General features: G+C 26.0%; 1 protein-coding gene across 1 annotated transcript; it reads left to right on the plus strand.

The window, feature by feature from the left end:
- Positions 1 to 1,928: 1,928 nt before the first annotated feature.
- On the plus strand, positions 1,929 to 4,394 carry LOC131635167 (protein phosphatase 1 regulatory subunit INH3-like). The gene is made up of 2 exons (XM_058905769.1): positions 1,929 to 2,116; positions 3,712 to 4,394. The coding sequence occupies exon 2, from the start codon at positions 3,800 to 3,802 to the stop codon at positions 4,169 to 4,171; it is 372 nt and encodes a 123-aa protein (XP_058761752.1). The 5' UTR covers positions 1,929 to 2,116; positions 3,712 to 3,799; the 3' UTR covers positions 4,172 to 4,394.
- The last annotated feature ends 15,917 nt before the right edge of the window (positions 4,395 to 20,311 follow it).

A 20,311-nucleotide genomic window follows, 5' to 3' on the forward strand; every position in this document is an offset into this window, starting at 1 on the left:
AGATTTGTGGCTGACCCTTAATTAACCAGAAATTTAAATCAGACGAGAAACTTGATTAAGAAAAGTCATATAAAAGATAGAGTGTTCAATTTGCCACAAAATTATAGAATTACACGTAAACATAAAAGAACGGTAAAGTACTAAATAAAATATGAGACATACTCATAAAATGACATAAAAATAAAAATAGAAAGAACAATAAAATGGATGTCTCCCATCAATCACTTGTTTAATGTTTTGAGCTTGAAGGCTCACTTTGTAAAGTGGTATGCAAGGTAACCTCAAAGGGTTGACTCAGTTGGCAAATGAGCTTTCTCCAAAAAGGGATGGAATCGGCTAGTACCCGGGTTTGATCCCGGCTAGAACGGTGCTGTCGCCTCCGAGTCCGGATCCGAATTAGTCACGTGGGGTCCCTTTCCCCTGCGGATACCGATCGGTTAACACAAAAAAAATTGGTCTCAGTTGTTTCCACATGCTCTTTTTCATGGCAGTAGTTTGAGCCTTTGGCCAATGACCTTAAAATTGGTCCATCTTTATCATTTTCTAGATCTAGTTGTACACCAAAGTTTGACAACTACACCATATCTAATACGATTTGGTTTTTTTTATTTGCTTTAATTATTTTTTTCCACTTTTTTCAATACAATTAAGCACATGTATTGTAGTATTTTATAGGGTGTAAGTATAGGTGTAAGAAAATTGGTGTAAGCATGACACTCCTCTATTTTTAATGAGCATGAACATTCACAATAAAGCTTTCAAAAAAACATATTGAACATGAAATTAAATAACATAACCCATTTCCCTTCTCAAAACTCTCGCTTTTGAGTATTTAAATCATGCCACTTTTTCTTTAAGTTGAAGAATTATTGATTTTCCTACTTTAGAAAGATCAAAATTGCGAGATTTTGGAATGCATAAAGCTTTGAATATCCCATGAAGTAATTTTATTTGATAAAGAGGTTATAGCAAAGAGATTCTCTACCGTATTTTCTACCCTTATTGGCATTTGAATGTATGACTATAATGGTAAAAGCAACAAAGATAATTAGTTAGTAATGAAAAAAACTGTATTTTGCCCGTGGGACACCGACTTATCATTCTTAAATTTGTTATGTCTTCCCATCCAATTTATTTCATTTCATTCTTTAGGTACCATTTTAAAAATTGAGTCTCTTTTTAAATCTTGTTTATTAGGGCTTGGGGTAGCAAGGATACTTGTAAGACTCGTTGAGTTAAGTGAAACACAAACTAAGCGTGATCAAGAGAGGTTAGATGTTCAAAATATTAGGCTATTTAACCCGATCCTTCTAGATAAATGGTGTTTGAAGTGTAAGACTGATACATATGAATCATGGTTTAATGTTTTGTCATGTAAATAGGGGTTAGTGAAGAGTGAGATAGGCAGAAGAGGCACTATAAAGAATATATTATATATTGGTGGAAGGTTATTTATCATGTGGACGAGGATGTCCAAAATGATATGAGTAACTAGTTCTAAAAATGCTAAGTAAGAAGGTGATAGATAAAAAATAATTATTTTTTGTTAAAAGAAATAGGAGAAGTTCAGGGACAAAACATGCTCTATTTATAGTCATTATTGTTGAATTATCTCCTTTATCTCCTTCAAAAATTATAAACCCTAATATATTTGTTATTTACATCCCATGGTTAGTGTTATTATAAACATTCTTTAGCTTCTTTTAATATTTTAAATATTAGTTTGATTATATGTATTTTTAAAAATAATTTGTCAATAAAATAAATAAATTTAAAATAACTTTTTTCTTTCTATTTAAAAAAATGTTAAATATTCATTTTTTTCTGCTCCCCAATGCTACAATTATTCCAAAATGAAAATAATTATTTATTATTAAAGTTTTGAATTTTTTCTTAAAAGAAAGTTATTCTTAAAAACAAATTAATTCTCTTCATCCCCTTTATTTTGTTCCTCTTCGTAAAAAAATTGTGTTTCTCAAAGCATAGTGCATTTATTCTCGTTCTCTCTCACCATTGATCATCAACCTAAAATCGCCGCCGTTTCAATTTTCGTATTGTTTCTCTCCTTCTCCCGCGCAAGGCCACAACGGAATCTCCTCCGCCTCTACAATCGAAGGTTTTCCCCTCCTCATGCCTCTTTTCATCGTTCGATTTATCAAAATTAGTTTTTCGAGTGCTGAAATTTATTCGATTTGTAATAGGGTTTCTTCTGTTTGTTCATTTTGATACATCAATTTTGTTTGTGGGTATTTTAGTACAAATTGCTGATGAAATAGGAGGATGGGAAATGTTGTTTGTTGATTCATTTTTGATTTAGGGTTTCTGTGTGTAACCTGTAGTTTGTGCTTAAAAAGGGCTTTGTCGCTGTTTAGGTTTTGATATGCTTTTTGTTTCTGTTGCAAGTGTGGATTTGCTAAATTGATGAAAGTTGTTAGGAGAAAATGTAAATTATTAGGTTTAGAAATGGGTTTATTTTTTTGTTGATTTTTCATTTCTTGTGATTATCTAGCTGAATGGATTTAGAGGATTGTTGTTTGCTGTGACGAGATTTGGGTATGCCGTAACATGATTTGATGGTGTGTTCTGCAATGTTGCTGTTATACCTTTTAATGCTTGCTTGTTTTAATCCTTTTAATAAGCTTAATTTTTTAGTTAGTTAAAAGGTTGGGCATTTAGGATTTTGTTCATCTTAACAAATATGTTCCCTAAGAAAATAGAAGGCCACTTTTCTGAGTTGATAAACTCTGTTTTGTGTAACTAATTTGCCTTAAGTTCTAGACATTGTTTTTTAGGTTCAATAATTATTGATTTTCTAGTTGGTTATGCTTTGGATTTTGGTAGGATATTCATTATACAATTGATTGAGAAGTGAATTTGGACTGAACAAGCTTGTGATATGTAATACTGAATTTATATTCTTAGGGTCAAATGTATTTGAGCCTGTGAGTTTCGGCTTTCTGGACGCCAAGTTCAATCTGCAAATGTGTTTTGTTTTGTGTAGCTTATATTATGAGCCTTTGTGAGATAACTGATTATATATTCACACAATTCTTTACTTACCTCTTAGAAGTATTAGCTAAATACCAGTTCTGCAATTTACACGCATTTATGACATTATTTAGGCCATTCATAGTTTTATTCTTGGGGATTTGGTTTGTATCTTGGTTGAATAGATACTTTACTGTTTCTCTTGAAGAATGTCAAAAAGTATTTACGGATAAAGGTTGGTATGCATGCGGTGCTCTCTTGGGCCAATATAGTTTTGATACCCTTTTTATTTTTGCATTCACTTTTCAGCGATCTGATTGAGTTGCTGGTTGTGCTTAGTAGATCTGAATTGGAATCCTTGTGTTCCTGGTTTGTTTTCATTTAGTAGTTGCTGTATCATCTATGTGCATGTTCAGTAAGATTCTAGCTTAATAAGTTGCTATATGTTTTTAGGTTCTTATATCGTTGTAATTTGTTTTTCATGTTATTAGGTTCCTGATTTCTCGTTCACATTCAGAAACTGCTTTTCCATCCTCTCAAGATGTCTCTCTTCACTATTAATATTATTACTGTTATTATTATACTATTTATGAATGTAGTTTTGTTAACAGAGTATAAGTGCAAATTTGATCATACCATGGTTTTATATAAGTTTGTTAAACCAAACATTATTTATTATGAACTAACATTATTTTTTATTTCTTTCTTGAAATTGGGTTGAAGGTGAGTAAAAGAGACACAGAGCAACCTTGGAAATTACTCAGTCAAGATCTCATAAACTCACGAATCTTGTAGTTCTGCTTTGCCAATCATGGACAGACACAGAGGCACCGCCAGACAAGTAGTGCTGTCTTCCCCTTCTGTTACTGGCACCACCACCATAACAATTGAAAGCTCAGTTCCATCATCCTCTTCTCAGCAGGAACAGCAGCAACCTGAAGTCCTTTTCCTCCCCCTCAATCGCAAGAAGAAGAAGGTCTCGTGGAAAGACGGAACTGTGGACAATGAGTTCATGCAGAAAAAGAGTTCCAAGAAGTGTTGTATCTTTCATAAAGAGAAGCCCTTTGATGAAGATGATAGTGATGAAGATGATGTGCCCCACGGCTCTGATAAACATCCCCATGATCACGGTGACAGTGAATTTTGTTGCAAGAATTATGATGAAGCTGGCCCAAGCAGTTAGGTTCTGATTGATCAAAGCGGTGATTACTGAACCACAAAAGCCTTATATTTTATTGTGTAAATGTTTCTAGAATTCATTCAACTTTAAGTTGATTAGTAAAAGGAATTGTTTAGTTCTTGTTGCAAGTATAAAATCACGAAATTAGAACTAGAGGAGTGTTTTGTTTAAACTTAGTGTTGATCTCAAGAATTCTATCGATATTACTAGTGCATTCCAGAATAAAACTAGTGCATTCCAGGATAAAACACGGTTTTCTTCATATAAACTACTCCAAAGGAAGAAAAAATGACTTCTGCCCTTTTTTTTTTTTGATAAACTTTAAAGTGCACCAACACTTCTGCCCTTTCAGGGCAACTCTTTCCGGTAGGATTTAGGATTTACAGATGGTGGGGCTGTACTGGTGAGTGAAGTTCAAATTATGATCTATCCTTACAAATTCTATTTATTCCCTTCAATCATGATATGTCCTTGCATTCTTCCACAGCTCTTAAAATGTTTCAGTCATCTAAGGCTTTGACAAGATCTTGGCAACTTGCATTTCAGTTATGCAGTATGTTAAGTAATCTTCCCTCTAATTTATCACAGAAAAAGTGGATATTTTTTCTATATACTCACTTCATATATGTTTGGTTTAACAATGCATTTTATGGTAGCTTTTCATGTTTAGATAGAAGCTACCTTTTGGAGCTTCTAGAAAATCAGGGCAGAGTAGTATTTGAATGTGAGTTTGATTGGTGAAAAGCGATACCAAACATCCTATTCTTTGCATTTCAGTTAAGAGATAAAGATTTGTTAGTTAAGATATGGCAATTTTTTGCCAACCTTAATTTGATACAACAAAGATTACAACCAAATTTCTTGAAACGTTGCATTCCAAACATAGATATATTCATCTTCACATTATGATGACATCACAACATTTTTCTTCTTTGAACACTAAAATTGAAGAGTTGAAGAGGTTGAACACATGTCCCATAATACTTTTTCCTTTACTTTGTCATTGCCACCGTCAGAATCACAAGCCAATGTTTTTACCATTTGTTCATCTGTCATTGTTAGGAAACAACACTCCATCCTGAGTTGCGTGCATAGCTCAAATAACCACATATGCTTGTATAAGGTACTACCTAGATCTACAAAGATCTGTGTTCTTTATACTCTCTCTAATCACATCATCATCATAAACCAAAGCCTTTTTCACTATGTGTAAGTAAATATACATACAAGTCTATCAAGTTTCATCTTAAAAATTAAACAAGCACACAAAAAATTGTATGTTCTCTCTGCTCGCACAACTTCGTGATAACTCTGAATACAAATTATTGTCTTTGAATTTATATTCTAATACTCTGATGCTATAACCAAATGATGTTGTATCTCATTATGTAGATTTTGAATAATTTGGTTGACTGATTCTCAACAATTACAAAAATCTCAATTACTATTTTTCAATCAGTTCTTCAATGTATCACGAGTAGATTCAACTCTATTAGTTGTAGTATTTTTGAATTTATATTCTAATACTCTGATGCTACAACCAAATGATGTTTGTATCTCATTACGTAGATTTTGAATAATTTGGTTGATTGATTCTCAACAATTACAAAAATCTCCATTACTATTTTTCAATTAGTTCTTCAATGTATCACGAGTAGATTCAACTCTATTAGTTGTAGTATTTTCAAAGTGTCTAACTTGACCAGTGTATAAACAAATAATTTATCTTTCATTTGGTCTAATACCGTACTTTTAACATACGTAAAGAAATTCAAATATTTCGGGCATACCTAGTGAATTGTTTGACAGATTTAACATATAACTTCTCTGTAGAAGAATTTATTATAACATTCTAGACATCCATTATCTTTCCAAAATTTTCTGTCTTCATTCTTGATATATTTTGTCCCTTTATCACAGGCTTAAGTCTACCTCTCACATTTTTTGTTATTTGATACCTACAGGGTAAAACATATGACATAGGAAACACCTTTGCAATTGAGTACATCAATGCGATTTTGCAATTGGTCTTTCAACAATTTCAGACACGCTTCAAAAGTTCATGTAATATTATCCTTCTTTTAACATTTCAAATATCCAAAGCCAATTGAACAAGTCATTTTTATAGAATTAAAACCAACACTTTTTAGAAGAAAAAATATGTACTTGTTGGTCTTATATGTTGAATTAATTATCAGTACGGTGAGGAATGTGTTGAACAACTTGATGGAATCAAGATGAGTCAAAAATATATTTCGAATACTTTTTCCATCCTCACACGCTCTGTACCTAGATACATATTGATCATCATTCAACTGTTTCAACAATTGTTGCTCTTTAGATCTAGGACCTCTTATCACCTTGTTGTATCAGATGTGAACATTGTATACTTGCTTAATATTTGAGTCACTTTCAAGTATTTTCCTTTTCAAAGTTGCGAGTATGTTTTTCGACTGAACCATGTTGAATGTCATGTTAGAAACAAGTTTCTTATCTTTGTAATTCAGACAATATATAATTGGATGATCAATTAAATTTTGACAGAAACCATAATTATGTATACCATAAGTCACATTAAATATCCTTGTATTATTCGCCTTGTTGTATCCATGTAACTTAGAAGGACATCCACTAACCATAATTGGTGTAGGTTAATAAGGCAGGACTATGGAATCGATGGTGCTAATCTCCGGTACGACGGTGCGGGGTGGACCTATAAGGTTAACAATCCAACGCCAAGTCAGTTACAGACTCCAAGATAAGTATAAAGAAAAGTACAGATAGGAAAAGTGTACTTTGAATCTCACGTGTGCATACTATATACTTTGGATAATTGTGATTGGGCTTGCGCCTGATTGGACCCAATTCTTGGGCGTTCGGCCGACCCAAAATATCCACGTTTCCTTGCTCTGATGTCATCGTGTTTCAACTTCCAGATATATTCTTTATGTTGGGGTTGGCTAAAAATATACATGTTGAAGAAGTCCCACATTGTTTATTTTTATAACGAAACAACGAGTCCAAGGCTATATATGGGATACAAGTTCTTTTAAGTCCCTTATCGCTTAGTTTTGTGAAAGAAGAGGGAGTCCAAAGCTATATATAAGATTCAAATTTTTTGTTACAAGATGCACCAGTCAAAACACTTTAAGTTTGTATTTGACTTTCTTTGTTCACTTATACTCTTGTATTAAAGTGTTGTGAGATGTAGTTAAATATTTGTTTTGGAGGGTTTGGGTGTATTGAGGGTCTGGATTAGTTGATAGTATACTATGTGTTGTAACAGTTTTCACATAGTATTATTCTCTGGTTTTCTATTGACAACAACCATGATTTTTCTCTGGTTTTGGAGTTTCCACGTTATGTTCTTGTGTTGTGATTGTGTTATTCTTTTTTCTCTATGCTTTGTTTTTTTCCAACAACGGATATCCGAGCTTTTGGTTTTATCCAGATATAGGAGTTTTAAGTATGCTATGTGGTTGCAGCTTTGTCTGATCTTCCACATCAGAAAAGAAGGATAGTATTGTGAAAGAGTTGTTGAGCTGCATTCATAAGTTCAACTATGCAGTTTGCGCTAGAGACAATTGATTGAAAAATTATTTTTGACCTATGGAAAGTTCAAGTCAAATATGTGTTGGTACAATCAAGGTTACACAAGGTGAAAAATTATGTCGGTGGTTAAAGAGTTTCCTACCAACAAGGAAGTTACACCATAATTTTTCAACCTAGTTTTTGACATGTAAAGTTCTTTGATTGTTTTAGCTTCAAGTGAAATTTATTCTTCATGATAAAATATATGATTTTCGGTGATGACAATATGAAATTCTTGAAGTGGTTTATCCTCAAGTGAAATATATTCTTCATGAGAGTGTGATAATTTTTAAAACTATGATTGTCGGTGAAGACAATGTGAAAGTTCCTGGAGTAGTGTAACTTCAAGTGACTATACTCTTTATGGTGGAGTATGATTGTCGATAAAGACAATGATAGTTGATGTATTATTTTCAATTGAGGTGGAGATTGTTGAGATTGTTTGAAAATATGCATGTTGATACTCTTAATGGTGGAGTACGATTATCGGTGAAGACAATGAAAGTTAATGTATTTATTTCAATCAATGCGGAGATTGTTGGGGTTGGTTGAAAATATACACATTGAAGAAGTCACACATCACTTAATTTTGTAACGGAAGAGAGAATTCATATATATATATATATATATATATATATATATATATATATATATTTATATATATATATATATATATATATATATATATATATATATATATATATATAGAAAAGTTCTTTTAAGTCCATATTACTTAAAATCTTCGTTACAAGATGCAACAGTCAAAATTTGTGGGATGTAGTTAAATATTTGTTTTTGGAGGGTGTAAGTGTATTGAGGGTCTGAGGTAGTTGAGGGTATATTATGTGTTGTAATAATTTTCACAGTGTTATTCTCAGGTTGTCTATTGACAACGGTTGTTGTTTTTTCTCTGGTTTTGGAGTTTCCGCGTTATGTTCTCGTGTTGTGATTGTGTTCTTTTTTTTCTTTCTTTTCTATGCTTTGTTTTTTTCACAACAATTTCTACTAGCCACTTCTTTCGTATATCATTGTAACAAATACTTGTCTTTTATTAGAATCAAAACCAGAATGCCCCATAATAATACCAAAATCTAATTTGGCAGTCTCCTTGCGGACCCGTTGAAGTATATGTTCAGGTATAGTAAACTCCTGATTATTCGTAAATAATTTTTTAATATTAACCTGCATAACACCCGATATACGATCCTTAAATGCAGTATTTTTGTTGACAACATTAGAATGTACCATACCTATCACCAATAACAAATATAAAACAATTTCAATCACCATTAAAAAAATATGAACCAATAACAAATATAAAACAATTTCAATCACCATTAAAAAAAATATGAACTTTAATGCCCAGACCTAGGGGTGCTCAAAACCAAACCAACCCAATAGAAAACCGCAAACCAAACTAAACCGAAACCGCAAAAAACCGCATTTGGTTCGGATTAGTTTGGGTCACTTTTTAACAAAACCGCACGGTTCGGTTCGGTTTGCGGTTTGTATTTTGTAAACCGAACCAAACCGAATCAAACCGCATTATGTTACAACCTAAATTTTACTTAACTCACATCCAACCCAAAATTAAACCTATTATACATTAGCCTTATGATTACGAACAATTTTCTCATCCTTACACATATAATTTCAGTCTCGATCTTCTCAAATCTCTAATAACATTATTTCACCTTCTTTGCCACATACATCTTCCCTCTTCTTCTATAATCTTTACTCTCCTATATTCTTTCTTTTTCGCCTTCTCATTTTTATGTAAATGTTCCGTATTCAGTTTCATTTTTATCGCACATCTTCTTCTCTAATCTCTCAACACCTTTTCTTTTTCTTTTTCACCTTCACTAATCTTTCGTCTCTTCTATTTTTTTGTTTCATTATAATAATTTTTATATTGTTTTATCCTATTATTTTATGTTTAATATTCCATTTTTGTCTAATTTAATTTTTACATATTAAATGGAAAATTGTTGTCAAAATATGACGAGTTTTGTGGTTATTTGTTAGTGTATGAGTGTCTAAATATAAAATCATGTTGTCATATATATATGTGTATGTATGGCTCAATAAAATATTTGTAAAAAACCGAACCAACCGAACCGAACTAAACCGCATTAGTTTGGTTTGGTTTGGTTCGGATTTTTTTTAAAAGCCAACCGAACCAAACCAAACCGCACTATTTTTTTTCTTGCGATTCGGATGATTTTTTTCGTCAAAACCGCCCAAACCGCACCGCGAGCACCCCTACCCAGACCAACCTTTATACAATTCAAATTTCAATTTCCACACTTTGCATTCATATTGAAAAAAAAAAAAATTAGACTATCTATATGATACACCTTTTGATCTAAATTACACAATATTTTTTTATAAATATCACATGTTAACGGAATAAAAAAAAGTTTGAAAATTTAAATTCTTTTAATTTTGATTTTTATTGTTTAATATATTTTATATAATTTTATATACTATGAAAGTGTGAAGACTCAATTAACTCATAATAGTAACTCAATAAAAAAGCGGACATAATACTGATAATATGTATCTTAAGCCAAAGTGTGAAATAGAAATTACATAATAGGGAAATTTGTGATATTTGCTATCTCTGTCCAATTTAGTCATTGTTTTGAATGATTCTAAAAAAGGTGGACTCCACTATCTTATAATTTTCTTGTCTTAATTTCTCTATTGATTTATGGTTCTTTTCATGTTGTTACAACTCACAATCACAACTTGAAGGTGGAATCCAAAAATCACGCAACTCTACTTGTATTCCACGTATTTAATTAGATCAAGAACGTTTGTGGCGGAAATTTCTTTGAAGGTTGAATTTTGTATCTTATTCAATAATTTCAAAATAAAAAAATTAAAAAATTCACTGAATACACATTGAAATAAAAATATCTTTACCTTCTATTTTTGAATAAAATTTATTATAGTTTATTAATATTTTAACAACTAAATAGATAATTTATAATAGTTTTGATTTATTCTTACATTTCTTATTTTTTCTTTTTTTTATTAATAAATATTTTCCCTTTTTTAAAATATGGTCATCTCATATCTTGTGACCATCACGAACATTATTGAGTTGTGGGGCACTAAAAAAACACAATTGATTTTATGATAAGTACAAAACAATTTAATTTGTGGCCACAATTTAATAAATTGTTGAAATTTCAAAGGCTTAAACTTTAAAGATTGACTTGTCGCTTACTTAGTCTAGTATGACGTGAATGTTTGTCTATGTTACTTAATCAAAGAAAAATAGTTTTACTGAAAAAAAGAATTATTTTCAAATTATTTAGAACAATCTCAAAAAAGGGTATCTTCCTCTTTGACTCTAAGAGTCTGTTTGATTGGGAGATTTGAATGAGAAAGGAAGAAAAGAAATATTTTAAGTTAAATATATTTGATTCAATTTTTTATGAGGAGATTAGAGATAATCAAATTTCTTTTTGAAGTACTTTTTCGTTCCTCCAAATCGGGAGGATTTAGAGGAAAGGGAGGAAGAGCAGTGATGGTAAAATCATTTTTTGTTATATTGACAAAATTATCCTCATTTTTTTTATCAAAATCATAAATTATTCTTAATAAATATTATACATTAATTTTTATCCTCTTATTATAATTCCTTTATTATTTTTTTAAAAACTCTATTATTTTTGTTAATATGACTAATATTTCTTTATTTTTTATGTGTGTTATTTGTTCATTTTCATTTATTATTTTGTTTGTAAGAATTTATTTAATTTATAAGTTATTGTGCGGTATTATATATCTATATATAATTATAGTATGAGTTATATATTTGGAATTTAATTTTATAAATATTTTATAGGATAAGACAAATAATTAATCTGAGAAAATAGTTCATATCATAGATCATATGATGATTGTATGAAATTTATCAATATTTATTTGCGCTTTAATATATTTTAGTGTATTTGATATATTAATTTTTTTTCTAGATTATCTATGTTTTTATGAATGGAGATATATATTTTTTAATATCACTTTGTTTTAATTTTATTTAGCATGATTGTTATAATATTTTAAAGGTTAAAAGGTTAATTAGTTTTAAAACCTCTCACCTCCTATTGTGAACCAAACATATATTTGATTAAAAATTCTCCCTCCTCCTACACATTTAATTAAAATATATCCCTTCGCCTCCTTTGCCTTCACTTCTCCTTTATTAAAATCATTTCCCTCTCATCCCTCTGTTGAACCAAATGAATCCTAAAATCGAGAATTTTTTGAATGATATGCAAAAGAGCACTGCTATATGGCACGTTAAATTATTCACACAATTTGGTTGAATGCATAAAATTAAGACATTTTGACTTTTCTTACCTTCTATTCATAACCATAATTACTTAACGTTAATTAGCCAATTAATTATACAAGAAATGGTAAAATAAAAATGGGTCAAATCTATAATATAAGAAAATTAACGGTTGTGGAAAAGTCAAAAACACCCTTATTTGACTTTTTGCCACCACATTAAAATTGTGGTTTTTTGGTCTTTGCACTAAAAAGTTCTTAATTTTATTATTAAAATAATAAGCCTCTTATATTTTATTAAACTTATCAAATCTCTCTCCATTCTCTATTTTTTTTATCTTTCTCACTTCTTTCTTCCACAAAAAATATTATATTATTGATATATATTTTTATATACGAAAAATGATATTCATGATCGAATTATTTTTTAGTCAAAAATGATATACAGGAAAAATTTATTCAAAAAATCTATTATTGATCTAAATATTTTTATATGCGAAAATTTAATATTGATTCAAATATTTTTGTAAATGATACCTATATAAAAATAATATTTGTATATGGAAAAAATATATTACTTACGAAAATTGGTATTTATGATCTAAATATTTTTTATTTAAAAATGATATACAGGAAAAAAATCTACTATTGATCTAAATATTTTTATATACGAAATTTACTATTGATCCAAATATTTTTGTAAATGATACCTAAACAAAAATGAAGTTTGTATACGGGAAAAAAAATCTATTATTGATCTAAATATTTTTATTTACGAAAAATGTTATTTATGATCCAAATATTTTTTATCCAAAAGAGGAATAGGCCAAAAAATCTATTATTTTCTAAATATTTTTATATACGAAAATTTGATATTGATCCAAATATTTTTGTTAATGACACATAAACAAATAATATTTGTCTATGGAAAAAAATCTATTATTTACGAAAAATGGTATTTATGATCCAAATATTTTTATTCCATAATGGTATACGGGAAAATAATTTACTATTGACCTAAATATTTTTATATACGAAATTTACTATTCATTCAAATATTTTTGTAAATGATACCTAAACAAAAATGAGGCCTGTATACGGGAAAAAATATATTATTGATCTAAATATTTTTATATAAGAGAAATGGTATTTATGATCAAATATTTTTGAATCCAAAAATTGTATAAGGAAAAAAATATATTATTGATCTAAATATTTTAATATACAAAAATTTAATATTGATCCAAATAATTTTGTAAATAATACCTAAACAAAAATAATATTTGTATATGGAAATAAATCTATTATTTACGAAAAATGGTATTTATGACCCAAATATTTTTTATTCAAAAATGGTATACGGGAAAAAATTTATTATTGATCTAAATATTTTTATATATGAAATTTTTTATTGATCCAAATATTTTTGTAAATGATACATAAACAAAAATAAAGTATGTATACGCACACAAAAAATCTATTATTGATCTAAATATTTTTATATACGAGAAATGGTATTTATGATTAAATATTTTTGATCCAAAAATGGTATACGGGAGAAAATCTATTATTGATCTAAATATTTTTATATATGAAATAATCATTTAATTATCTAACTGTTTTCTTCTTTTTTAACATTTTTATTTAAAATAAATTATGTATCCAAATTCGTCTAACTGAACAATATTGAATATCAACGGAAACCTGAAGTTACTGATTAAAATATTTTTTTTAACAAGAACATGAAGTTACTTATCACAATATTGAATATTAACGGGAACATGAAGTTACTTATCATAATATTGAATATTAACGGGAACATGAAGTTACTAATCACAATATTGAATATTAACGGGAACCTGAAGTTACTGATTAAAATATTTTTTATTAACAGGGACATGAAGTTACTGATCACAATATTGAATATTAACAGAAACTTGAAGTTACTGATTAAAATATTGAATATTAACGGGAACATGAAGTTACTGATCACAGTATTGAATATTAACGGGAACCTAAAGTTGCTGATTAAAATATTGAATATTAAGGGAATATGAAGTTACTGACCAAAATAGTGAATATTAACGGGAACATGAAGTTACTGATCAGAATATTAAATATTAACGGGAATCGGAAGTTACTGATTCAAATATTGAATATTAACGGGAACATGAAGTTACTGATCACAATATTGAATATTAACGGGAACATGAAGTTACTGATCACAATATTGAATATTAATGTGAACTTGAAGTTACTGACTAAAATATTTAATATTAATATGAACACGAAGTTATGGATCAAAATATTGAATATTAACGGAAACATGAAGTTACTGATCAAAATATTTTGAAATTAACGGGAACGAAGTTACTGAGCAAAATATTAAATATTAACGGGAACATGAAGTTACTGATCAAAATATTAATTATTAGCGGGAACGTGAAGTTACAAAAGACTATTTAGACACAATTTAATTTTGGTGATTTCAATTTTTGTTTCTTATTTTTTTTAAACACAATTTAATGTTAATTGTTCTTATTTTTTTCCATAAAATATTAATTACTTTTAATTTAATTCTTTTCTATTAAAAAATATACATCTAAAACAAATGCGCGTCCCGTACGAGAACCCGTGCGAACGCACGAGTTTGTTACTAGTTGATATTAAAAAACCCACCTAGTAATTAAAAAACAAGTTCACTATGATGTATTACATGTTCGTGAAATTTGCACATTATCTTGTTGTATGTTGTAATTTATGAACATCTTAATCTTAATCTTAATCTACTTAATATAAATCCAAGGTTGTAATGATGACAACCTTGGTAACAACCCTAAACCTAATGATGATGTGTCCATATAATATAACACTAAGGTTGATGTGTCAATTTCTTAGAATTTCCAATATTAATTAAAATTATCATTATTTATAACCATTCCTAGAATTATATTTGACATTATCTTTAATTAATTAATTAATTAATTCTTACTATCAAAATATTTAACTATTGGTATATAATATTTTTGAATAAATAGTTAAATTATTTTTGAATTTTATAATATTATAACTCAATAATTAAATACATGACTCCTTTACATTTTAATATGTAACATTTTTATATTCTATTTATTTTAAAATATTTATTTTTATTTAACTATTGGTATATAATATTTTTAAATAAATAGTTAAATTATTTTTTAATTTTATAGCATTAGAACTCAATAATTAAATACACGACTCCTTTAAATTTAATATGTAACATTTTTATATTCAATTTATTTTAAAATATTTATTTTTCATAATATAAAATAAAAATATTTTTATCAAAATAAAAAAATATTTGTTAAAGATTTGAAGTAGATAAAATATTATAGAAATAATAATTTAAAAATAAAACTAAAGATTAACTGATATGATAGTTTAAAGTTTATAAATATTTTATTTTAATATTTTAATAATATAAAATAAAAAATATTATTTTATTTTATTTATAAGAAAGTTTTCTTCACTTATATTAAAATATTTATTCTTTATAGTTTTTTAAATTTGAAATGTACAACAGGGGAGACGACCTTTCTGTGTTTTTAATAAATTTTTATTTTTTATTTATCATTATATAAAGATATAAAATTTAATAATACTAATGTAAATTTAAATTAATCTTCATAATTTCTTTACCATTAATATATTTTAATTGAAAATTATTTTTTATAACTTCTTTCATTAATTTCTCCTTTAAATAATTATTTAATTGACCGTTTATAAAATTACTCATTTTCTAAAATTTAATTCTTACATAAATTAATTTTAATAATTTTAATAATTCCGTTACATTTGTATTGTATTTAATGTTTATAAACCTCTTTAATTCTTAATTTTAATTCTTACATTTTATAATTATATTTTTCACTCAATATTAATATATTGAACCCAAAAATTTTATTAATTTCTATTGGTCTACATGTTCTTTCTTGATGTGAGTATAAATATGTGGCTTTAAGTTCATATCTTCATTTCTATGCTATTCTTCAAATTTGTATGATAGTTTTTATTTTCTATTTCTTACTTTATACATGTGTATTGATTATTAATTTTATTTCCATCACAGGGTAAAAGATTATTCATTTGTTTTGAGGTTTCAAGATTATATTTTTATGGTACGTATTTTTATGTTTTTAACTATAATATTTATATTCATCCAAAAATTTAACATATCAGTATTTTGAGATTTCAAGATTATATTTTGATGTTACACTCAAATATCTATCTTTCAACATCTATCCACAAATTTAAACATATTATTATTTTTTATATAGATTTATGAACACAAATTCATATGCACATTCAAGAACAGTGCTCCCAACAAAAGTATGATTCTCTCTTGCTATTATATCTATATTCTCTATAATTATATTTTATAATAATTTTTCTAGAGGCTTAATGCCTCATATAACTATCTTAATGAATTAATATTATTGTAAAAATAATTTCAGGCCAATCATATATGTAAGCAAACCTCATAACTACCTTAATGAACTACCACTGTTATAAAGATAATTACTGTCATATATAAAAGCTGAATGTATCGACAATATGATTCAATGTCTAATATTTTTGTAAGATTATCTATATAAAATATATCATCTTACATTGCACAGTCATTAATTTTTCTCTAAGATTGTATTATATTACCATTAGTATTTAACTTTCAATATTTTTTAGCATATTATATTTATATTACAATTATGTTTCACGTAAGAATTATATATCACTTATTGGCGATATCTCAACTATATTAATTTTAATTTCACATGTAAATATAATTTTTTTACTATAATTTCATACATATTTATCATTTCGATAATTTTTAATTCTATGTGGAAAATTTTACATATAAAAAATATCAAAATAAAATTTATATATAATTAAGCTCATCTATTTTTAGAATTAAAAAAATCTTAAATAAAAATGTTTCCCTTTCTACATTTCAGATTTAAATTTTGTAAAGATATATGATTTTAGAAAAATATATTTTATACAAATTAAATTTTTCTCAGAATTTTTCAATTATTACAATTTAATATATTTATTGTAATTTAATAACAAGTAATTGGAACTATTAACAACAATTTAAATTTATGTTACATTTTACCATTATTATAATAAATTTTAATTTTAATTGCTGCATTCATTGCTTAATTTAGAAATATAAATTTATATTAAAACTTATTTATTTTATAATTATAAAATATTGATATTACTTACTAATAATATATCACTTTTAATTTTAAAATTATTATGTTTAGATATAATATTATATTTAATAACAGATTAATGAAATTTTATCAATTTGATATCAATATATCAATTTAATATATTTAATAAATATAATATATTAAATTATAAAATACTTAACTCTAGAAAATACTAATATTTTTATAATATATCATAAACACTACATTTAATTAAATAAGATATTTTATATAAATAATTTACATATTATTATAAGAAACTCAACATATTAAAATTTAAAAAAATGCATAACTCTAGGAAAAATATTAACATTTCTATATTTTAATTTATTTTTAATTTTAATATTATTGTATTTTTAATAATAATAAAATATTCTGGTGTAAATTAATATAATATATAACAATTTATTTTTTATTCCATCTCTTTAACTCCATCAAAGGTCTCATAAAAATATTATTTTAATACAATACTTAATTTATGTTTATCAGTTACTATTTTTTGTAATTGATAGAAGAATGAACTTTTAGAAATGATGTTAAAACTGTCATAAAATATTGTCTTTTTGTATTCTTACAAATCTTTATAACCACCTTTAATTCTACATTAATTATTTGCTCACACTGCCTTTGCTATCCATTTCACCTATACATTTTTATCTAGGATTTTTTCTCAATGTCTACTATTGATTTCAACTCCAATTAGCGAGAGTTTTTTTTCTTCTATTAACTATTTGCATATTTGTTTATCTTATTATTAAGTTTCATACTCGGTTATTCTATTTTCATGTCAAAACATATTATATATTTTTGCAGGCTTAGCGAATACAAGATATTGCAAACATAAATTATATCTACTCCAAAACAAGCACATGCAAGAGTTTTGAGGGGTATCTAGGCCAAAAGTGATTCAATAGGGCAGTAATTTATCTAAAATATTTAGATAAAATCTACTTAATATAAATTCAAGGTTGTCATGATGACAATCTTGGTAACAATCCTAAACATAATGATGACGTGTCATTCTAATATAACACAAATGTTGATGTGTCAACCTCTTTGAATCTCGGGATTAATAGTCAATTGTAAGTCACTTAACTTAAATATTTGGGACTTAAGAATAATAGTCAAATTGTAAGTCACTTAACTTAAATATTTGGGACTTAAGGATAATAGTCAAATTGTAAGTCACTTAACTAAAATATGATTTACTCACATATATACTGTGTATGAAACAAATGCAGTGGAAAATTTGACCTCCCAAATTTATATTTTCCTATTTTTAATTTATATTTTCAATTTTGAATTGTTTTATTTTTGTCATTTATTTTATTTATTCTTTCATTAGTTAATTTAGTGGATTAGGTCTTGCCATCTCACTATTGTAATTCTCTTCTCTTTTAGAATTTGTTATATTGGTATGTTTTTTTCAATATTATGGATTAAATATATATTATGAGAGATTTACATGTCCTTCAAGCGAAAATAAGTGGTATAAGAATAGTTTTTTTTAAATGTCTAATATCACTTTTAATAAATTCTCAGTATTGAATATGTTTATACTATATTATATTAAATATTTTTATTCACTTATTAAGTTTATCATTTTTAACATGATTATTAATATATATATATAAAATAAACTATTAAATTATTGTTAATCTTTTTATATAAAAACATAAACTCCATATAAAGTATCAATACAAATATATTTTATATTTATTTAACTAATTATTTATCAATAATAATAAATAAAATATATCCGCGCATCGCGCGGGTAGACGATCTAGTATATATAAATCTAAGGTTGTCATGATGGCAACCCTAGACACGTGTCATCATGATAGCAAATCATGGTAAAAACTCTAATATATCATTTACTAATTTGACCCCATATTAAAAATAAATAAATAATAATAATAAATAAATAATACTAAATATATAATAATAATATAATATGAAGTAGCCACTAATGATAATAATATAAATAATATATAATAATATAATATTTAAGTCATAATATATCATTTACTAATTTGACCACACATTAAAAATAAATAAATAATAATAAATAAATAAATAAATAAATAATAATAATATAATATGAAGCAGCATCTAATGATAATAATATAAATAATATATAATAATATAATATTTAGGTCATAATAATAATTAAAGAAAATAAAATTATTATATATATATATATATATATATATATATATATATATATATATATATATATATATATATATATATATATATATATATATATATATATATATATATAATTATCAAATACATTATATTGACACTTTGTTAATTATTAATAATTAATAATATAATATAAATAATATATAATAATATAGTATTTAGGTCATAATAATAATTAAAAAAAATAAAATTATTATTATTATATATATAGAATTATCAAATACATTATATTGACACTATATTAATTATTAATAATTGATAATAATAATAGTTATTATAATTATTATAAGAATAATAATAATAGCAAGAATAAAAATAAATATAATATAAATCAATATTAATAATATTGATATAATTATAAAAAAATTTAAAAAATAATATAATATTTAGCTAATAATAATAAAAGATAATAATAATAATATAATATCCAACTATCACTATTATGACAATTATTTTATACAATTCTATATTCACCTTTCAGTTTATTTTAAGTAGGTTACTCCCTTTTAATTATTTTATATTTAATTATTTTTTAAATAATTATCTACATATATTTTACATATTTTTTAATTATTTTATATTTCATTATTTTTAAATAATTATTTACATAAATATTTAATAAATTTTACGTATTTAATTTACATCCCTAAATACTACAAAAATTTCTTAAATAATATTTTTTATAAATTAAATTAATAAGAAATTAAATAAATTAAAAATATATATATTTGTAACTTTTTAAAAGACATGCTTTTTACTTATTTAATGGATACAAATACTACGT

The sequence above is a fragment of the Vicia villosa genome, unplaced genomic scaffold, assembly GCF_029867415.1.
Source record: "Vicia villosa cultivar HV-30 ecotype Madison, WI unplaced genomic scaffold, Vvil1.0 ctg.001440F_1_1, whole genome shotgun sequence".
NCBI classification, from domain to species: domain Eukaryota; kingdom Viridiplantae; phylum Streptophyta; class Magnoliopsida; order Fabales; family Fabaceae; genus Vicia; species Vicia villosa.

Bases quoted from the DNA above. Each gene is read 5' to 3' on its own strand.
- LOC131635167 (XM_058905769.1), top strand. From the start codon at position 3,800: ATGGACAGACACAGAGGCACCGCCAGACAAGTAGTGCTGTCTTCCCCT.